Source organism: Ranitomeya variabilis, chromosome 5 (assembly GCF_051348905.1).
Source record: "Ranitomeya variabilis isolate aRanVar5 chromosome 5, aRanVar5.hap1, whole genome shotgun sequence".
Taxonomy (NCBI): Eukaryota; Metazoa; Chordata; class Amphibia; order Anura; family Dendrobatidae; genus Ranitomeya; species Ranitomeya variabilis.
This window is the reverse complement of record NC_135236.1, coordinates 231292728-231312650: the sequence shown is the minus strand read 5'-3', so window position 1 is coordinate 231312650 and position 19923 is coordinate 231292728. Positions and strand designations below refer to the sequence as shown.

Here is a 19923-nt window from a genome sequence, read left to right as displayed (position 1 = left end):
AAAAATATTATATATTTTCTTACAAATATATATATTGACCACTATAGGGAGCATTTTCCGTTTTAGACCTCAAGCAGCTATAGTAAGACTTACCAGCTTTACTGTTAGCTGGAAAATTGGGGCAGTAACTGCTGACATCAGCATTGAATGAAGAGCAGCATCACAGGGCAGAGCAATTTTGTGTGTGACTGCCCTGTGATCTGCTATCACCAGCAGTTACTGCATCAGAAACACAGCTACAGTTTACAAAAGAGCAGAACACAGTGGGCTCAGCAGCATGGTGGACTGGAGGAAAAGTGAAGACATGTGGTGTTTATGTATGGAGCAGCATTATCTGAGCAGAGCTGTCTGTGACTCATCCCTCAGTAAGATAAGAAGGAGATCCAGGTCTGCAGTGAATGGCCAGGCAATGTGGAGGGAGGGGAGAGATACATTGGTATGGCCGAGAAAGACTGATGGGAGAGAGAGCTCCCTCTCTGCAGGCTGTGAATGTAGCTTACCGGAGATCTCCGGGACTGTGTGTGAGGAGGCGGAGACAGAGCAGGAGAAGCACACAGGGAGGGCAGCGTGTGAGAGCAGAGGATGTCTGCTCAGGACGTGCAGTGCCTGGAGTACAGAGGAGCACTGAGGTAAATCACCCACACTCCCCAACCTCCGGTTCCAGTGAGTGCTTCTCTCCTGTGATAGAGTAAGTGGAGCTCGGCAGATAGCACTGGGCTATAATAAAATGGCGGCCAGTCACACCTACAGCAGTGAATTGTGCAGCCCACAGAGGCGTGCCCAGCTCACTGCTAATGCTGCTACAATGTTAGAGATGGGGTCAGCGCCGGTCTATTATCTCCTATGTCCATGGGGTGCCGTAAAATGACACTGATCGTGTCGTGAACTGCTGTGAAACCAAGATGTCAGCCCCCAGTGCCTTCTTTAAACTTATATAACACACGAAATCTGCTTCACATGCATTTAAAACTTGGTTATAGCAGCATGTTATGCTACATTAAAGTGATTTATTAATGATCTACAAAAGCGGTACCTTCCCTTTAATCAAAAAATGTGAATCCATTTGACCCACAGATATTCAAGAGCTCTTATTTTAACTTGTCGACAATGTTACTGTCCCTAATAAAGCAGGAAATAATTTGTTTACACATACTCACAATTCTACTTTCAATTAAAACTGATAACAGGAAGTCTAACTATACTGGTTATCACTTTTGCTTCTCAGAAAACATGAAACTCATTAGATATCAATGCAAAATAATTACAAAAGTGACACTTCACCACTGACTGCAAAGATGTCAATTAAACAAGTATGGCTGCCCTTTTCAATCTTGTAACAACGGCTCAAACAAATGAACAGAAAATGTTTAAATTTTGCAAGGTAACATCAATGTTGGCATAAGTAATGATATTGCAGTTAATCCCCTTTCAAGTGCATGGGACTAGCTACGTTTCACTACTGTAAAACAAGGTACTTAGGCATGTTTATAAAATGTCTATGCATGTTTTATATTAACAAATACAGAATAAAAATTCTTAAAATCAACTTTTTTTTTTTACAAAGAAATTCACACTTTTAAGGTTTTAATTTTATTTATTTTAAAACCAGTTTTATTTTGTATATTTAGAAATGTGTAATTTTAATAACTGCAAAGGAAAGAAATAATAATAATAAAAAAATGAAATCAGCCACACGTGAAGACTAATAATTGATTAGGAGAATGCAGTGCTGTATCTTTTACTGAAACCGTGCGAATGTGCCATAATAAATTGTCTATTAGTAAAAAAATACATTTTAGGGCACATTATACAGCATCCTTTTCACAAATTGCAGCAGGGATACTTTAAAGATAAGAATCAAACTAGAGAATTCTGAGGATTTATGCTCAGCATTTATAAAGATAGCAATTTTTGTGCATTTCGCTTCAAAATGTTCTTGTGGTGAGTACTGTAGAAATGCGCTTTATTGCTGCAGATGTTACAAAGTTCAAGGCTCAAAAAAGGTATGAGTACAAAGGTATCCTTAAGAAACTTTCAGGTTTTTTTTTTTTTTATACAAAAAGTAAAGCTTAAAAAAGTTAAATTTACAAACATAAACAGAAAATAAAAAGGAAAAGAAAGAAAAAGGAAAAACAAAAGTGTTATGCACGCATTTTATGTACAGGTATTGTAACATCTTTGAGATTTTTTTTTTCTTAAATGCATAGCAGAAACATACAACTTCCTTCAATATTTTCTGAGTTGACAGAAGTAAATTAAACCCCAGTAGCTCAGCTTGTAGAAAAATTCATAATTCATATTTTTTTCGATCTTTCTTCATTATACATTATTCTAAATAAGCGCAAAAAAGCCATATGAACTTCATAGTACAGAGAACAAGGAAAAAAAAAAAAGACCGTAACATGAGGGTAAGGCATCCCTGCTGGTTAAATATGTGTAGTAAATGGTTAATTTACAGGTCCACTGAAGCACCAGAACCACTGTCAATTACATCAAACCCTTTGTGGTGATTGATATACACACCTTTTTTGATCTTTTTAATTTAAAGGGGAATAGAGACCATTATATTCGGATATTGGATGTCACAAGTCACTTTATGTGCCTAATTTTGTCATTAAGTACTAACATTCAAACCTGTGAGCTGCTGGAAAATTTCTTACATTAGTGTGGGTAGCCGATCTCGACAGCAAGGTTATGAAGTGATTGATCTTCCTTCCCTAAACAAATCAGTCTGTTCTGGTGCAAACATTTGTCGATCAAGACTAGATAAAAAAAATATATATATAGAAGTGCTAGTTTAGGTGTTTAAATTGGAAAAAACAAAAAACAAGTAGTGTTCATTAGTGTCTTCGGGCATTAGTATAATTCTGGAAAATGACTTATTTTAGCGTTATCAGCATTGGTCCTTTGGTGACAATATAATGTGAGTAAAAGGCGTTTTGTTCGAAAGACATGGAAGGTGCGACATTGGCCTACCTTCACATGCCAAATCTGAGGCCGAAACTTTGACCATGGCTTTCAAGTCTACTCCCCAAAAAAATGCAAATTCAGGCAAATTTCCTAGCACTATTGAGTCCCAATGTAATTTAAAGGTGAAATAATACTCAATAGGAGGCGTAAAGATAAATAGGTCCATAGTAGATTTCACATTATTTCTTATCTTTACACTGTAGGCTTAGAAGTGATCTATCAATACAGATACACAATTTGCTCCAACAAGATAGTTAGGGTCACCAGGAAGAGATTTGTTCTGCCAATGTTTGGGGTCACCTGTAGATGTATAGGGGAGAGACAGAGCATTGTTAGTTAATGATGAAAACTTAACAGCATTTTTAACATACCATCAAAGCTAAAATAAAATTTAAAAAAAGCCACACAGGTAGCTCAGTGATTGTTTTTACACATGTACGGCTCTTTATACTCATTTTTGTGTGTACCTTAATGCAGACTAAAACACAGATCTTAAACACGAAGACAATAAAAAAAATACACAAGTGTTTAGCATAAACCCAACACTGCCCTCCACAGGGCATAAAGACTGTATCAATAGGACACTGAACATCTGGAAAATACAGCAATGTTTAGCTTATTGAGAAAGGAAACTTAATTAACCTCTTAAAACCTTTATGCATTTTAGTGTAATTTATTTCACCATTAAAACGGTGAAATTGGAAATGCAATGTACAATCAAGTTTCAGTACACAATGCTTTCAAGAATTGAGCTGTATGAGCACAATTCTGCTCACATCAGGAAACTCCTGCGAGAATTCCCACTGTGAAATGCACGTGTGGCAGAAGAAAACCTGTAATCCAGTGCAGCACTTCCATGCATTGGGCCAGCCACTCGCTTTCTCACATGCCCCAATATTCCAGTGATCTACTGGCCAGCCAGTGCTTCATTAGTCCTGTTTAACTCTCCTATTCATATGAAGTTATAACATACGTTCCCACTCCTCACCCCAAACTAGCAAACAGATGTAATCGCATCGATATTCTTGAAGGGAATAGATCAGAAAATGATTTGCTTTATTTCTCCACATCAAGATCATTATTAAAAAACAAACTGTTAGGGTTGACGGATTGCACTAAATTAAAATAAATTATCAAGTGCAATCGCAACCCCGGGTCCACCGTGCAGAGATGTATAACTGCGGCTAGTGCGAATGAAGGATAAAGAAACTAACGAACATCCCTCCTTAAACACACTGAGTTATCTCCACACAGTGTGAATGGAACACAGAAAACCAAACCCAGATACTACTCAGAGATGCACAGGGAGATGAGTACCAGCTGAGCTAACCACCAAGGGGTACGGGGACAGTAAGTACCAGCTGAGCTAACCATCGAGGGGTACAGGGAAAGTAAGTACCAGATCAGCTAACCACCGAGGGGTACAGGGACAGTAAGTACCAGCTCAGCTAACCACCGAGAGGTACGGGGACAGTAAGTACCAGCTCAGCTAACCACCGAGGGGTACAGGGACAGTAAGTACCAGCTCAGCTAACCACCGAGTGGTACTGGGACAGTAAGAACCAGCTCAGCTAACCACCGAGGGGTACAGGGACAGTAAGTACCAGCTCAGCTAACCACCGAGGGGTACAGGGACAGTAAGTACCAACTCAGCTAACCACCGAGTGGTACTGGGACAGTAAGAACCAGCTCAGCTAACCACCGAGGGGTACAGGGACAGTAAGTACCAGCTCAGCTAACCACCGAGGGGTACGGGGACAGTAAGTACCAGCTGAGCTAACCACCAAGAAGTACAGGGTCAGTAAGTACCAGCTCAGCTAACCACCGAGAAGTACAGGGACAGCAAGTACCAGCTCAGCTAACCACTGAGAGGTACAGGGAAGGCAAGTACCAGCTCAGCTAACCACGGAGAGGTACGGAGACAGTAAGTACCACTTGAGCTAACCACCGAGAAGTACAGGGACAGGAAGTACCAGCTCTGCTAACCACGGAGAGGTACAGGGAAGGCAAGTACCAGCTCAGCTAACCGCCGAGAGGTACAGGGAAGGAAAGTACCAGCTCGGCTAACCACCGAGAGGTACAGGGAAGGCAAGTACCAGCTCAGCTAACCACCGAGGGGTACAGGGAAGGCAAGTACCAGCTCAGCTAACCACCGAGGGGTACAGGGAAGGCGGGTACAGGGAAGGCAAGTACCAGCTCAGCTAACCACTGAGGGGTACAGGGAAAATAGGAAGTGTGCAATACCCCTTTTAAACCACTGTGAAAGAACACATGGGTAGAACTTGCTCTGTGGTGAAATACCCTGTTAACCCTACAGCGAAGTATAGAATACACACGGGACAGAAACAGATAACAAAAACTCACAGTCCGCAAGAACACGTAGCAAACCTCCTCTCCAGAGGAGCCGGAATTCTAATGGCACAGGGCCAGCCCTGAACACATTCTGACACATATCACTGACGTCCCACTGGTAGCTGGAGCCACTCATTGGGGGACACAGAACCATGGGTGTTATGCTGCAGTCACTAGGAGGCTGACACTAAGTTGAGACAAAAAAAGTTAGCTCCTCCCCTGCAGTATACACCCTCATGCTGGCTTCCAGAGACCCAGTTCAGTGTAAAAGCAGGAGATTATTAACAACATAGAACATACTAATATTAGAGTACAACATGACAGAGTAAGCAAAGAGCCAAAAAGAAAACAAGCCATAAGGCTAACAGGGTGGGAGCTGTGTCCCCCAATGAGTGGCTCGGAGAAGTGAGTACACAAAAATCCCTATTTCTCTTTCGCCACATTGTGGGACACAGAACCATGGGACATCCCAAAGCAGTCCCTGGGTGGGGAACAATATAACCCAATAACTCAGTGTACCAAATAACTATAAATGCGCAACAGCCACTCGCAGAACCAGTCTGCCAAGGGCCGCACCTGCAGAAGATTGAGTGTGGACATTGTAGTGCTTCGTGCAGGTATGCAGGCTGGACCATGTTGCGGCCTTGCAAACCTGCTCTGCCGACCCCAGGTGCCGAATGGCCCAGGAAGCACCCACCGACCGAGTTGAGTGTGCCCTAATCCCCGCTGGGATAGGTCTGCCCCTGACCCGATAAGATTCTTGAAAATTCTTGAATAGCTGATCGGATCCATCTGGCTATCGTGGATTTAGAAGCGGCTAAACCCTTTCTGTGACCCTCTAAGAGCACAAACAGGGAGACCGACTTGCGGAAGGGGGCATTCCTAGAAACGTACCTCCTGAGGGCCCTTACCACGTCCAAGGTGTGAAGGGCCTTTTCAACCCTATGTCTTGGCTGTGGGCAAAAGGAGGGAAGAACGATATCTTCATTAAGGTGAAAGGATGAAACCACCTTGGGAAGAAAAGATGGAGATGGGCGGAGGACTACTTTAGCTTGGTGGAAGGAAAGGAAGGGCGCCCGGCAAGAGAGGGTGGCCAACTCTGAGACTCGCCTGATAGAGGTTACTGCCACAAGGAAGGCGACCTTCCAGGAGAGGACAATCAGCGAGACATCCTGCAGAGGTTCAAAAGGGGACTCCTGAAGAACACTCAGACTTGGGATCTCAATTTGGTTCTAACGGTATTCTATAGGGGGGTACCACGTGGAAGACCCCCTGAACGAAAGTCCTGACCTGCAGGTTAACAGCAATCCTACATTGGAACAACACCGATAATGCCGAGATCCGACCCTTGAGAGAACTGAGCGCCAGACCGGAATCCAGGCCGGACTGGAGAAATTCCAGTATGGAGGGAATAGAAAAGGCGAGAGGACGTCGTCCACGGAGCCTGCACCATGAGAAGGCTTTCCAGGTGCGGTGATAAATGCGAGCGGAAGACGTCTTGCGAGCGCTAATCATGGTGGCAATGACTTGCTGGGAGAAACCAGCCTTAGTTAGGATCCAGGTTTCAACAGCCACAACGTTAAACGTAGGGCCCCTGAGTTCTGGTGGTAAATCGGCCCTTGGCGAAGCAGATCTGGGCAATCTGGTAGCCGCCAGGGAACGTCGGCTACGAGTTGAACGAGCTCCACGTACCACGCGCGACGCGGCCAGTCTGGGGCAACTAGGATCAATGGAACACTCTCCATCTTGATTCTTTGGATTACCTTCGGTAGTAAAGGAAGCAGAGGAAACACGTACGGGAGGTGGAACTGATGCCATGGGAATATCAGTGCGTCCACCCCGATGGCCTGTGGATCCAGAGAACGTGCTATGAAGTTGGGAACCTTTGCGTTCAGTCTGGACGCCATCAGATCCACGTCCCGAGTTCCCATTCCCCCGAGGAGAGACCCTGGCGGCTGAGAAAGTCCGCCGCCCAGTTCTCGACGCCTGGAATGTGCACTGCAGAAATGGTGGAGCAGTTGCGCTCGGCCCAGTGGTGAATGTGTGAGACCTCCCGTATCGCCGCCCTGCTGCGAGTACCCCCGATGGTTTATGTACGCCACAGCTGTGACGTTGTCTGATTGAATTCGAATTGGGTGACCCGCAAGGAGGAAGTGGAAATGACTCAGGGCAAATCTGATAGCTCGAATCTCCAAGATGTTTATCTAAAGTTTCGACTCCCACAACGTCCAACGTCCCTGGGCAGTGTGGTGGCGAAATACCGCTCCCCAACCGAGGAGACTGGCGTCGGTAGTTACCACCAGCCAGTGAATCGGGAGAAAAGACCTTCCCTGGCTGAGAGCTGACTCCAAAGTCCACCATTTGAGCGCTTGCCTGATCTGCGGGGGCAGAGGACATGGCCGATCGAGGGATAAGGGACTCCTGTCCCAATTGTCCAGTAGAGCCTGCTGTAAGGGACAGATGTAGTTGGGAGAAGGGAACCACTTCCATTGCGGCCACCATTTTCCCCAGAATCCTCATGGCAAAAACGAATGGAATGAGGGAAGGGACGACAAAGTGTCCGGGTTCCCTGTTGAAGCACTTGGGCCTTGGACCGGGGAAGTAGGACCAGCCCCTTGGACGTGTCTAGGATCATGCCTAGGAAGGAGATTCGGTGGGATGGAATGGGGGAGGACTTGTCCAAGTTGATTAGCCAGCCCAGGCATGAAAGGGTATCCAAGGTAATGTGGACGCTTGCTTAGCAGGCATGATAGATGACCTCCTGATCAAAGGTCCGTCCTAAGTATGGCAACACGACCACTCCTCGGGAATGAAGAATGGCCATGAACGCCGCCATGACCTTTGTGAATACCCTGGCAAGACCGAAGGGTAAGGCCGTGAATTGAAAATGGTCCTCGTGGATGGCAAAACTCAGGAACCATTGATGTGTCGGGAAGACTGGGATATGGAGATAAGCATCTTTGATGTCTACTGATGCTAAAAAATGTTCCTTTCTCCATTGAGATGACTGACCGGAGGGATTCCATTCTGAAGTGCCGGACCTTTAGATCCAAAATAGGGAGCACTGCCCCGTCCTTTTTTGGAACGGCGAAGAGGTTTGAGTAAAAACCTCTGAACTTCTCATGCTCTGGAACCGGAACAATGACCCCGTTTTGGCGGAGAGACTCAATGGTGCGGTGAAGCGCGCGAGACTGAGCGCCTGAACTTGGAAGACGAGAGGGGAAAAAACCGAGCTGGAGGGGAGGCGGTGAATTCTATTTTGTAACCGGAAGACACCAGGTCTCTGACCCATTCGTCGTGAATGACGGAAAGCTAGACATGTTGAAAGAGAAGCATGCGTCCGCCTACTTTGGTGGTGTCGACCAGAAGACTCCCCGAGTCATTGTGTAGGAAACCTGGAGGGTCTGGATCCCCTAGTTCTGGGTTGCCTAGGCTTACCTCGCCAGGACTGATGTGGCCTGTATGAGGGCCGAGAGTCTCTGTCTGTACGTGGAGATCGTTCTGATCTGGACAAGGCTGTGGAGGAGGACCAGAAAGGGCTACTGCGAAAGGGCCGAAGGCGAAAATGTTGCTGACGATGAAATGCAGTTTTAGGCCTGTGCTGCGGGAGGAATTTGCTTTTCCCTCCTGTAGCATCGGAAATAAGCTGGTCTAGTTTTTCTCCAGACAGACGTCCGCTCTGAAAAGGCAGAGAAATCAGAGACTTTTTAAAAGATGAATCCGAGCGCCACTAAGCCTTAGTGCTCTTCTAATGGTGACGGCGTTTGAGGCAGAAATTGCCGTACAGTCTGCTGTGTCTAAAGACGCGTACATCACATAGTCTCCAGCCATAGCGATTTGTTTGGCGAGATCCGCCACCTCAGACGGAAGAGCCTGGTCCTGAACGGATTTTGCAAGGGCATTTGCCCAGAAAACCATTGCTTTTGCGACTCACGCCGCAGCGAAGGAAGGGAATAGCGAGGAACCTGAGGCCTCATACACTGAGCGAGCCATATTTGGCGTTCTGTGGGATTTTTAATTGAAGCACCATCAGGTACAGAAAAAAGCGTTTTGGTAGCCAAACACGATACCGGAGGATCTACTGGTGGAGGTTCCGTCCAATCTTTGACAAGATCTGCAGAAAAGGGATACTTCGTTCCCAGGGTCTTTTTACCCAAAAGCGCTTGTCCGGTCGCTCCCTGTGTCGCCTGTCCATCTCTAAAAAGTCTGGATGAGAGGCGAACACCCTATGGGATCGCTTGGTTCTTGTAAAAGAAACCGCATGATCCAGAGCCGAATTAGGGTTATCATCAACCTTTAGCGCATGACTGACAGCTTCAATGAGGGAATCCACAGTAGCTTGAAACTCCAGAAAATCCGGGTCCAAGGATGCCTCAGACTCATACTCAGAGTCATGATCGCTGCGAACCCCTGGAGAGGGTGAGCGAGAAGTGGAGCTACCAGAGACTAAATGGCGTGGTGAATGCTCAGGAGAGGTAGTTAGTGCGGATCCATTTTTTTGGATGTCCGTACCTCCTTCAGGTGAGAGCGGCCCCTGCTGGCTGATGATTCCCCTGTAATGGAGGGGTCTCTTAACCCAGGTAGACGTGTGCCCCGCTCCCCAGAGGGGTCATGGAGGGATTCAATCGCTTTGGCCAGCGAAGCAATGGATTGTGACAGTGACGGGGCCCACTAAGGGGGGCTAGATACACTTGGGTCGGTAGCGGCGGAGGGCTCCTGGGCACATTTGGCATCACAGACTGGGCAGAGAGGGGAGCTTTGAGGCCGAGGGAGAGGAGCCTGGCAGGTAGTACACGCAGTGAAAAAGGTAGTATGTACCTTTGTAGTCTTTTTACTCTTTGACTGCGACATGATGTACCCAAATATAAGTGAAAAAACACTGCTAGTGGAAGCGATGTGGGGTAAAGCTGCAGGGAAGCACCTAGTGCCGTCTCTTTACCCAGGTCCTGTGTCCCGCAATCTGAAGATGATGGCGCTGAGTAAACTGGCATCCAGGGTGACATGTGCAGAGGTCGGCAGAGCTGCTGTGTAGTGGGAAAAAGATGGCTGCCGAGAGCTGGGAGGTAGTCTTGCAAGGAGAGAGAAGCGCCAGGACAGGGGCGGAGCCGCCAGAGTGATGCGAGCGGTGGGCGGAGCTTACCGGGATGCGGCTCACACAAGGCCAAAGCCGGGGACTAAATTTATGGCTTCGGCCGGCGCGCACCCGCGGGAAATGTGCCGCGGAGCTCTGTGGGGACCCTGCCGCTATGGAGCCCTCGTATGCCGCCAAAGAAACGACCCCTCCCGGTGCACTTACCCCGATATGAGCAGGTCGGCCAGAGCTGTGCCCGGGGCAGTTAGGATGGTGCAGGGGTTGGGGGAGCCTCCATCCATCATCCCCTGAAAGGGGGGTGGAGAGGAACCGTCCACCTCCTTCCATCATCTGCTTTCAGTGGTGATGCAGTGAGGGCTGCACAGACGGCACAATGGAAAGTGCCTCTGAACAGCCGAGGGTAAAACCTGGTGGGCAGGGTAAAATGTCCGGCAATATGGCCTGGCTGCAGAAGAGGATACTGGAGGTACCACTCCAGTGCTCGTCTGATAGAGAGAGGGGGGGAGATCGGTCGCCCCTAAAATCAGCCCAGGCAGTGGCATCCCACGTCGCAGGAGAGGATACGGAGAGGTAATACTCACGTGCTCGCCTGTTTTGTTTTTTTTCGGGGAGATCGGAGCCTTGAAAGGTTCCGTCGCCCCTTCGTCCAGGTAAAAGGGATAAATTGTGGAAAATCCGAAAAAGCTCTGGTCTGAATAGCAGACCCAGTGTGCCTCCTACGGACACTAAGCTTAAACTGGGTCTTTGGAAGCCAGCATGAGGGTGTACACTGCAGGGGAGGAGCTAACTTTTTTTGTCTCAACTTAGTGTCAGCCTCCTAGTGACAGCAGCATAACACCCATGGTTCTGTGTCCCCCAATATGGCAAAGGAGAAATCGAGGTTATATTACACTCACCCATGGGCGGTCCGGACCGATGGGCGTTGCGATCCGGGTCCAGCTCCTCCCATCTTCATTCGATGACGTCCTTCTCTTGTCTTCTTGCAGCGGCTACGGCGCAGGCGTACTTTGTCTCTCTGACCTTTCCCGGCGCCTGCGCACTGCAGTACTTTGCTCTGCCCTCAACAGGGCAGACAAAGTAAGCCTGCGCCGGAGCCACGGCAGGAAGACAAGAAGAGGACGTGATCGTATGAAGATGGGAAGCGCTGGACCTGCACCGCGATGCCCATCGGACCGGACAGCAGCGGGACCGCACCTGGGTGAGTATAATAAACCTTTAATTCTCATATTTCAGGTTACATAGTGGGCTTATCTACAGCATTACAGAATGCAGTAGATAAGCCCCTGATGCCGGTGGGCTTAGCTCAGATACGATTTTTTGGGGTGACAGGTTCCCTTTAAATTGAAAAATAAATAATTGTGGTTGTGTTATGGGAGAAAAATATATCACAAAAACCTGATTTAAACAATGTAATTTTCTGCATTTTCAGTTGACACATCCCCTACAGAACTACAGTGTTCATCCACAATCTAATAGTGCACAATCACATTTACCTACCAATTATAGAAAATTACTGGGGCTTGGAATTTTTCAGCTGTATTTTACTGCATTTTGCTCCCATATACTTCTACTGTATAGTTGCATATTTTCTAGACAGTGCTACTCTATAATGTGCTCTGCTTGTGTGTTCGTTTTTATTCAGTTTTGCAAATCAGTATTTTGCAGTGACGTACTAGTCACACATTCCCTTCAGCAAGAACTACTTTACTCCTGCTGATGGCAATTAATCGGGCCCTTTCACAACTATCACCTCAAAATGGAAGCAACAAATGGATTGTCCCAGTAAATGCATTTAGCCCTTATCCATGTGAAAGGTGACAACTGTAGGATTGCTCGAGTCCATCCGCTGGGACCCCCAGCAATCCTGAGAATGGAGGTTTAAAACTCCCTGTGTGAATGAAGCAGTAGCATGACAACATCAAGTACTTCAGAAAGTTATTTACATAAAATAAACAAAGTAAAAACTGTTTGTTTTTACAAGCAGCTAAATGTAATAAAACTCAACATTGCCATAAAAACACAAGCTACGACTTCATAAGAGAAATGTGTGTGCACACTAACGAGTTCAAAATCTCTCTACAAAAAAAGTATATTTTGAGTAAATTTTAGGGGTCAATGAGCTGATCCCAAATATACACTTAACAAAATGATGCTTAAGTGGCTTAGCTGAAATGTATTCAAGCAAGAGGCTTGGCATCCCCAAGTAGAATTTGCCATGGAATCTGAATAGACCAAAAAAGTGATTTAACCCCTTGATCCCAGGGAGTGTTTTTCGTTTTTGTTTGTTTCCAATGGTTTTTATAAAATTTTTAATAATATAGCAAACTATAAGTAAAGGGGTGAAAGCTAAAGACAAAAGAAGGGTGGACAAAAGTTAAAATAAGGAAAAGTTAGGTACTCTTTAAGGCTGCTTTCACACATTGTTTTTTTTTCAGTCAGTCGCAATCCGGCGGATTTAGAAAAAAACGTATCCGGCAAAAGTTGCCACCGGATCAGTTTTTTTCTCATAGACTTGTATTAGCGATGGATGGCCTCACTTTTCATCAGTTTTTCGGCGGATCCGTTGAAAATTGGTTTTCCGGCGGCTGGAGAAAATGGACATAGTAACATTTTTTGTGTCCCTCGTTTGCTAGAATGGAACCCTATGGCGCTGGATCAGTCGGATCAGTTTTTCACAATCTGCGACGGATCCATTTTTTTCAACATTCAACCGATTGTGACTGATGCCAAAAAACTGATGTGTGAAAGCAGCCTAATGGGGAAAACGGAAAATTGGGAAAAATAATTATTTTCCTCCACTTCTTCCAACAGCCATAACTATTTAATGCTTCCATCCCCATAGCCGGATGAGGTCTTAGATTTTGAGGGATGAGGTGTATTAGTGAATGACATCATTCAATTTATCATGCCATAAACTGGAAAGTGTGAACAACATTCCAAGTGCATTCAAATAAAAAAAAAAAAAAGCAATTGTGGATCTTTTTATTTATTTATTTATTTTTGCAATTTACCATGTTCACTATATGGTAAAATGGACCTGACAATATGATTCTCCAAATCAATATGAGTATGCAGACACCAAACATGTATGGTTTTTGCTTTTTAACTTAAAGGGATGAAAATAAAAGTGGAAATTTGTCAGGGAAAAAAAAAAAAAATAGCTTGTTGCCATTTTATGAGATCATTAAGGTTCATTTTTCGGGATCTGGGGCTGTGTGAGGGCTTATTTTTTGCGCCCGAGTTGACATTTTTAATTACTGTATATACTCGTGTATAAGCAGAGTTTTTCAGCACATTATCTTGTGCTGAAAACGCCCCCTCGGCTTATACACTATTCACAGTACAGAAAGCCGGTGGTGGTGGGGGGGGGGATGGTTGGGGCGGCAGAGCAGCAGCTGCCAGGAATCGGCAGTCACATCATACTCGCCTACCTGCGTGCCCTTGGTGCTGACCACTGCATCTCATTCCGGCCGCCGGTGCCTGCCTGCAGCTCTTCCTGTGCTCAGCCGGCACGTGGTACCACTCATTAAGGTGATGAATATGGACGCATCTCCACTCCCATAGGCGTGGAGCGCATATTCATCACCTTAACGAGCGGTACCACGTGACCGCTGAGCACTGGAAGAGCTGCAGGCAGGCGGCGGAATGAGATGCAGTGCCAGCACCCAGGGCGCGCAGGTAGGCGAGTATGATGTTTTCTTTTTCCAACAGGAAACATGAATACGGGGACAGAACGGGGGAGGCATGCAGACAGGGACGGAAGGGGGGAGGCATGCAGACAGGGACGGAACGGGGGAAGCATGCAGACAGGGACGGAACGGGGGACGCATTCATACCAGGACAGTGAAGGGGGAGCCATGCATACAATGACAGGGATAAGGGAACAATGCATACCCGACTTATACTCGAGTCAATAAGCTTACCCAGTTTTCCGTGGTAAAAGTAGGTGCCATGGCTTATACTCGTATACCATTTTTGGGTAGATACAATGTTTTGATCACCATTGCAATGTTGCGGTGGCTAAAAAAAACATCAACACTGCTATGTATAGAGAAAATCACTATTTCCTATGAAGTCAGCTAAATGCTATTTTTCACAGGAGGATTGTAATGACAGGCAAGGGAGTCTTCAGCAGACCTCCACCTGTCGTGGCAACCCATTTGTGCCCTGGGATCAGGTCACGGGCACACCGATGGGAGGGTGGCATGACGCCCTTAATGCTGGCGTGTGTTAAATGCCACTGTCAGATTGACAGCGGCATTTAACATGTTAACAGTTGCGGGCAGAGGTCCAGTCCAACTACGGCTGTTAGAGGCCTATGATGGCTGATTAAATCAGCCTCGTGTGGGGAAATATGTAGGCTAAGTGTGCGAGCCAGCATCAAAGTCAGGGACAAGACTTTAACGCACGAAGCCGAAGTCTTATTTCTAGTAAGTAATTAAATTTCAAATGGTTGTTCATTGCTGCAGAAAACATTACATGCATCTACAACTTACTAAGGGTTTTTCACGACAGACCACAAACAATGATATCTGTGGGGTAAAGAACATCTGTATGAATGCCAGTTTTGTATATCATCATGAAATATGTATCGTTAGCCACTTTGTGAAAAGTTACCACAAACTGCCGTTTATATACGGCGCAGTGATTGCGCGGGATCATGCTGACTGTGGGTGTCAGATCAAAGTGAGCTGACGGACTGCAGTGAAGCACACGATTGGTGCTAGCACCGAACGTAGCGGGGTTTAACTCATGACGCCGCTGCCAATAGCAACTTCGACATCGCAGAGGGAGGGAGCACCCTCTGTGCTCCTATCAGCACAATGCAATGTGATCGCGATATGCCGATAGTCTGCATGGTGACCCCGGGCCTCAAGATGGCTACGGGGTCACCCAAGGACCGTAGACTGTCAGCTCATGCTGAGAGCACGAGCTGGCACACCTCTTCCCTGCATGTCAAATACTCTTGATTGCAGAGCATTAGAGCAGCAATCGGTCAGCAAAAAGTTTGTCCCATTGTATGTGTATGTATATATATATATATATATATATATATATATATATATATATATATATATATATATATATATATATATATATACACATACACACTGTATGTATGTATATATATATATATATATATATATATATATATATATATACACACATACATACATACACACACTGTATGTATGTATGTATGTATGTATGTATGTATGTATGTATATATATATATATACTAGATTGTGTCCCGATTCTAACGCATCGGGTATTCTAGAATATGCATGTCCCCGTAGTATATGGACAATGATGATTCCAGAATTCGCGGCAGACTGTGCCCGTCGCTGATTGGTCGAGGCAACCTTTATGACATCATCGTCGCCATGGCAACCATTATGACATCTACGTCGATACTGTGCCCTTCGCTGATTGGTCGAGGCGAATTCGCGGCAGACTGTGCCCGTCGCTGATTGGTCGAGGCAACCTTTATGACATCATCGTCGCCATGCTGTGCCCGTCGCTGATTGGTCGAGGCCTGGCGGCCTCAACCAATCAGAGACGCGGGATTTCCAGGACAGACAGACAGACAGACAGAAAAACCCTTAGACAATTATATATATACTAGATTGTGGCCCGATTCTGATGCATCGGGTATTCTAGAATATGCATGTCCTCGTAGTATATGGACAATGATGATTCCAGAATTCGCGGCAGACTGTGCCCGTCGCTGATTGGTTCAGGCAACCTTTATGACATCATCGTCGCCATGGCAACCATTATGACATGTACGTCGATACTGTGCCCGTCGCTGATTGGTCGAGGCGAATTCGCGGCAGACTGTGCCCGTCGCTGATTGGTTGAGGCAACCTTTATGACATCATCGTCGCCATGCTGTGCCCGTCTCTGATTGGTCGAGGCCTGGCGGCCTCGACCAATCAGAGACGCAGGATTTCCAGGACAGACAGACAGACAGAGACAGACAGACAGACAGACGGAAAAACCCTTAGACAATTATATATATATATATATATATATATAAAAATTGTAAAAATATAAAAAATAAAATCACAAAACAACAACAAAAATTAAATTAAACCAATGAACACTTTTGTAAGAAAAAAAAATTCAATATCGTCAGATCCGTAACAACCCGATCTTCAAAACTGTTCCACTAGGTAATCCCTTCAGTGAACACGGTTAGAAAATAAATAAAAAAAACAAAGCAAAAAAACTATGCTTTATCATACTGCCTAACAAAAAGTGGAATAAAACGCGATCAAAAAGCTCAACCTAAATAAAAATGGTATCTATAAATGTGGTTTCACTGTAATCGTACCGACAAAGAATAAAGCTGCCTTATCAATTTTACCACACATGGAATGGCATGAAAAAAAAAAAAGTACGGAATTGCTGGTTTTTGATCATTCTGCTTCCAATATAACGGAATAGAAATTGATTTCAGTCATGAAATACATTACTTGAGTTGAATACAGAAAAGATACAAACTAAACTTTTCCAGCATTATCAGATGCTGCAGTCAAACAGGAACGTGAGAAGATCTGCTTTAAATAGTTGGTAGAAGAAAAGTTTACATTTTTGTCCTTTTTCTAAACTTTGCACATTCTAAAAAAAGCCGTACATGTGTGAAAAGCAGAAAGTGAGAAGGGACACGAAATGCAAATGTATGAATTTAACTAAAAGTATTTTTGATTGTGAGAATCATGCTTTGTGAGCAATAGTGACCAAACGACCCAGTAGGACAGATGGAAAAAAGCATACCCGACGAGGTGTCGGATGATTTTAGAGCAAAAGACCAACCATCAGGAGTCATAGACGCACAGTGTGGCAAGCGTAGCTCCACCGGCTTCAGGAATTTTAATCCATGGGGACCACACATAACCAATGGACTAAGCAGGGTTTCTCCTGAAGAAAAAACAAAAACAAAAAAAAAACAGGATTAAATAAAATGATGTGCCTCAAAAGTTTTTTGATGTATCTTTGAAGAAGTAATCACATTTGTTTCTAACCTTTTTCTTTATCTAGTGGTGGCAGGATGCTGTTGTCCCTGCAGACCTTGAAGTAGATTTCCTGTTCAATGCCGTCAGGAATGGCTCCTTGAGGTATGATGATGCTGACTCCAGTCTCTATGGAACTTAACACTCCACCGTTGCTATTGAAAATACCTCTAGCAGTTGCGACAACTGTGTGGGAATCATCATCATCATCTTCTTCCAGAGCAGAGGGGCTGCAAAACATAAAAAATTAATGGGGGGGGGGGGGGGGGGGGGAATCTTATGCAGACTTTAAATCAAATATATCTATGAGAAATAGGACATTCCATTTTCAAACTACACATTGTACACCACATTCTATAATGATGACTAAATGACATTTAAATCACCACATAACTCCTATCTATCAGATATGGATCAGATTTCCTGACATGGCAGTCAAAAGTCTGCCAGCTCCATAAACATCAGGCCGCAAACAAATCCCCAGAATCAATGTTAATGTGCAGTTTCTACAAGCGCTCAGAAGTGCTAGAGGTCATTGTACTGTCTGATCAGCTACATAGGTGTATTGTACAAGATCTCACATTTACTTGCACGTCTTACAGCAGGAAACTTAAGATTGTTCTCTTGCTCTATTAGTGGGATGAAAAGTACAATAGTGCTTACATTTTATCAGGAAGTCACTATACCTGACTGGGATTGCTTTAGGCACTGCATTGACATTATTTGGTTGATATTTAGATTTACTGTCCATTTGCTTGGAAGTACCATCAAGCTCAGGAGACATGGTCACATTAGCCGATTTCAAAATTGGTTGAGGAGAGTTGTGAGGTTTGGCAGGTAGCTCAGGTTTTGCTTGTGCTTCATTTGGCAGGAGATTGTGGTTGAACTTGGGGCTCTCAAACTTGCGCTCAAAAGGTCTGGCAGAGCTTGTGTAAGGTTTGGGTGTAAAGCGGTTATACGATGGGGTGATGGTTTTCACAGGCTGTTCAGTGCCATTAACCGGGCTTTTGTCAGGGAAGCTTTTCTGTGGAAAGAAGTTTGACTGCACAGTATCCTCTCTATTGGCCGGTCTGAAGAGCGTTGGTTTGGTCTGGGGTGGCGGTGGTTCTGGTTTGGGCAGCGGGGGATTTGGGACTTCCACCGAAACAGAGCTGACTGCAATGAAATAATACAAATTTGTGCCAATTAAAAAAAAAAAAAAAAAAAAGAACTATGTAAAAGAAAAACAGTACGTTAACTATTAGGATACATAAATGGTTAAAAACAATAGCAATGAGGGCAGCAGCAAACAATAGAAAAGACTCAAAAACACAATTTATAAAAGGAAAAGACACATGATCACCACCTACCTTCTGACTGGGTATGTTTTGGGTGTGCTGTATGGTTTACAAGCACTGCTGAAGAGGGGTTATACTGAGAGGAGGAAGTAACCTGTGGGACTGGATCGTATCTTTTCTCACTAATTGGCCTTTCGGGAGGATCCACTTCAGTAGGTTTTCCCCTGTTAAAGTTGAGAAAAAGTCAGTAAATATCAGAGAAATACTAACAGACAAAAAAAAGTTTTCAATCTTCCAATCACTGTACACATAGTGCGTTCTCTTGCCCTACTTACATACTTCAGAACTGAACATGTAGACATCAAGTGGGAATCTATAAAAAGTGGTATGAAAGATTTCAGTGAGTGCAATGTGTCTGGGATCAACATCAAGGTATGCACCCTTTAATAAGGTATCTTTTATAACCTATTCTGACGTGGGATACAAGTTCCGACTGCCTATATCTTCAGTTCATAAGTTCAGGATTTGTTTTCATCACAAATCAAGGACTTTCACGTATGGCGGGTTTCTGGACAGTAGACATTCACTCAGAAACACTGACAGCAACCTCTACGCCATAGACTCGAGAACACAGAATTGAGATGTTAATGCAACAGCACAAACTTGACGACATTAAGGCGGATGACTTGTATGTTATTCATTCCAAATGAATGATAGATCTAATCTGCAAGCCTTTTTACTGCAACATCAAAATGCAGCAAGAGAGCAAGCAGGAAATCAGTCATTGAGACTTAGAAGCCGCTGAAGTCTCTTCAACAGACCGAATCATTCTGGGGTGGTTTGTTCTTCATACATATCATAAAGGCGCATTTTCTGCAAACTGGACATACAAACAAATGCCAACTAGGTCTCAAAAGCATCTCAAGTAAGAATACCAAACTTTATGTGCACGTGTTTCAGCAAACAAATGGTTAAAGTCTTAATATTACACCTCTCCCACAATTTCGGCAGCAATTTTATTGCACCTTCCCCTTCCAAAAATATAAATTTTGTTTTTGTGGGTGCACATAATGCTGTGGTAAATAGAGGAGGAATGACACCATAAACACAGCCTTATGTTAATGCCAGTCTTACCACTTGATGTTCCTTTTCAAGTAGTCATAGCTAGTGTAAGAGCCAAGAAATCTAGGCGGTGGCAAAGCAGACATGACAGAAG

At 44.8% G+C, this 19923-nt stretch overlaps 1 protein-coding gene across 16 annotated transcripts in view; it reads right to left on the bottom strand.

Moving 5' to 3' along the window:
- Positions 1-1574: 1574 nt before the first annotated feature.
- TJP1 (tight junction protein 1) overlaps positions 1575-19923 on the bottom strand; it is a 623857-nt gene continuing 605508 nt past the window's right edge. For 7 of the 16 annotated variants that reach the window (XM_077263881.1, XM_077263880.1, XM_077263893.1 and 4 more), the window contains 6 exons: positions 19842-19892; positions 18780-18931; positions 18117-18585; positions 17443-17660; positions 17195-17338; positions 1575-3270 (listed from right to left, as the gene is read on the bottom strand). In XM_077263881.1, coding sequence (XP_077119996.1) covers positions 3176-3270; positions 17195-17338; positions 17443-17660; positions 18117-18585; positions 18780-18931; positions 19842-19892 — 1129 coding nt within the window. In that variant the 3' untranslated portion in view covers positions 1575-3175. The remainder of the gene's footprint in view (positions 3271-17194; positions 17339-17442; positions 17661-18116; positions 18586-18779; positions 18932-19841; positions 19893-19923) is intronic. The other 9 variants (XM_077263886.1, XM_077263882.1, XM_077263888.1 and 6 more) reach the window with 5 other exon arrangements.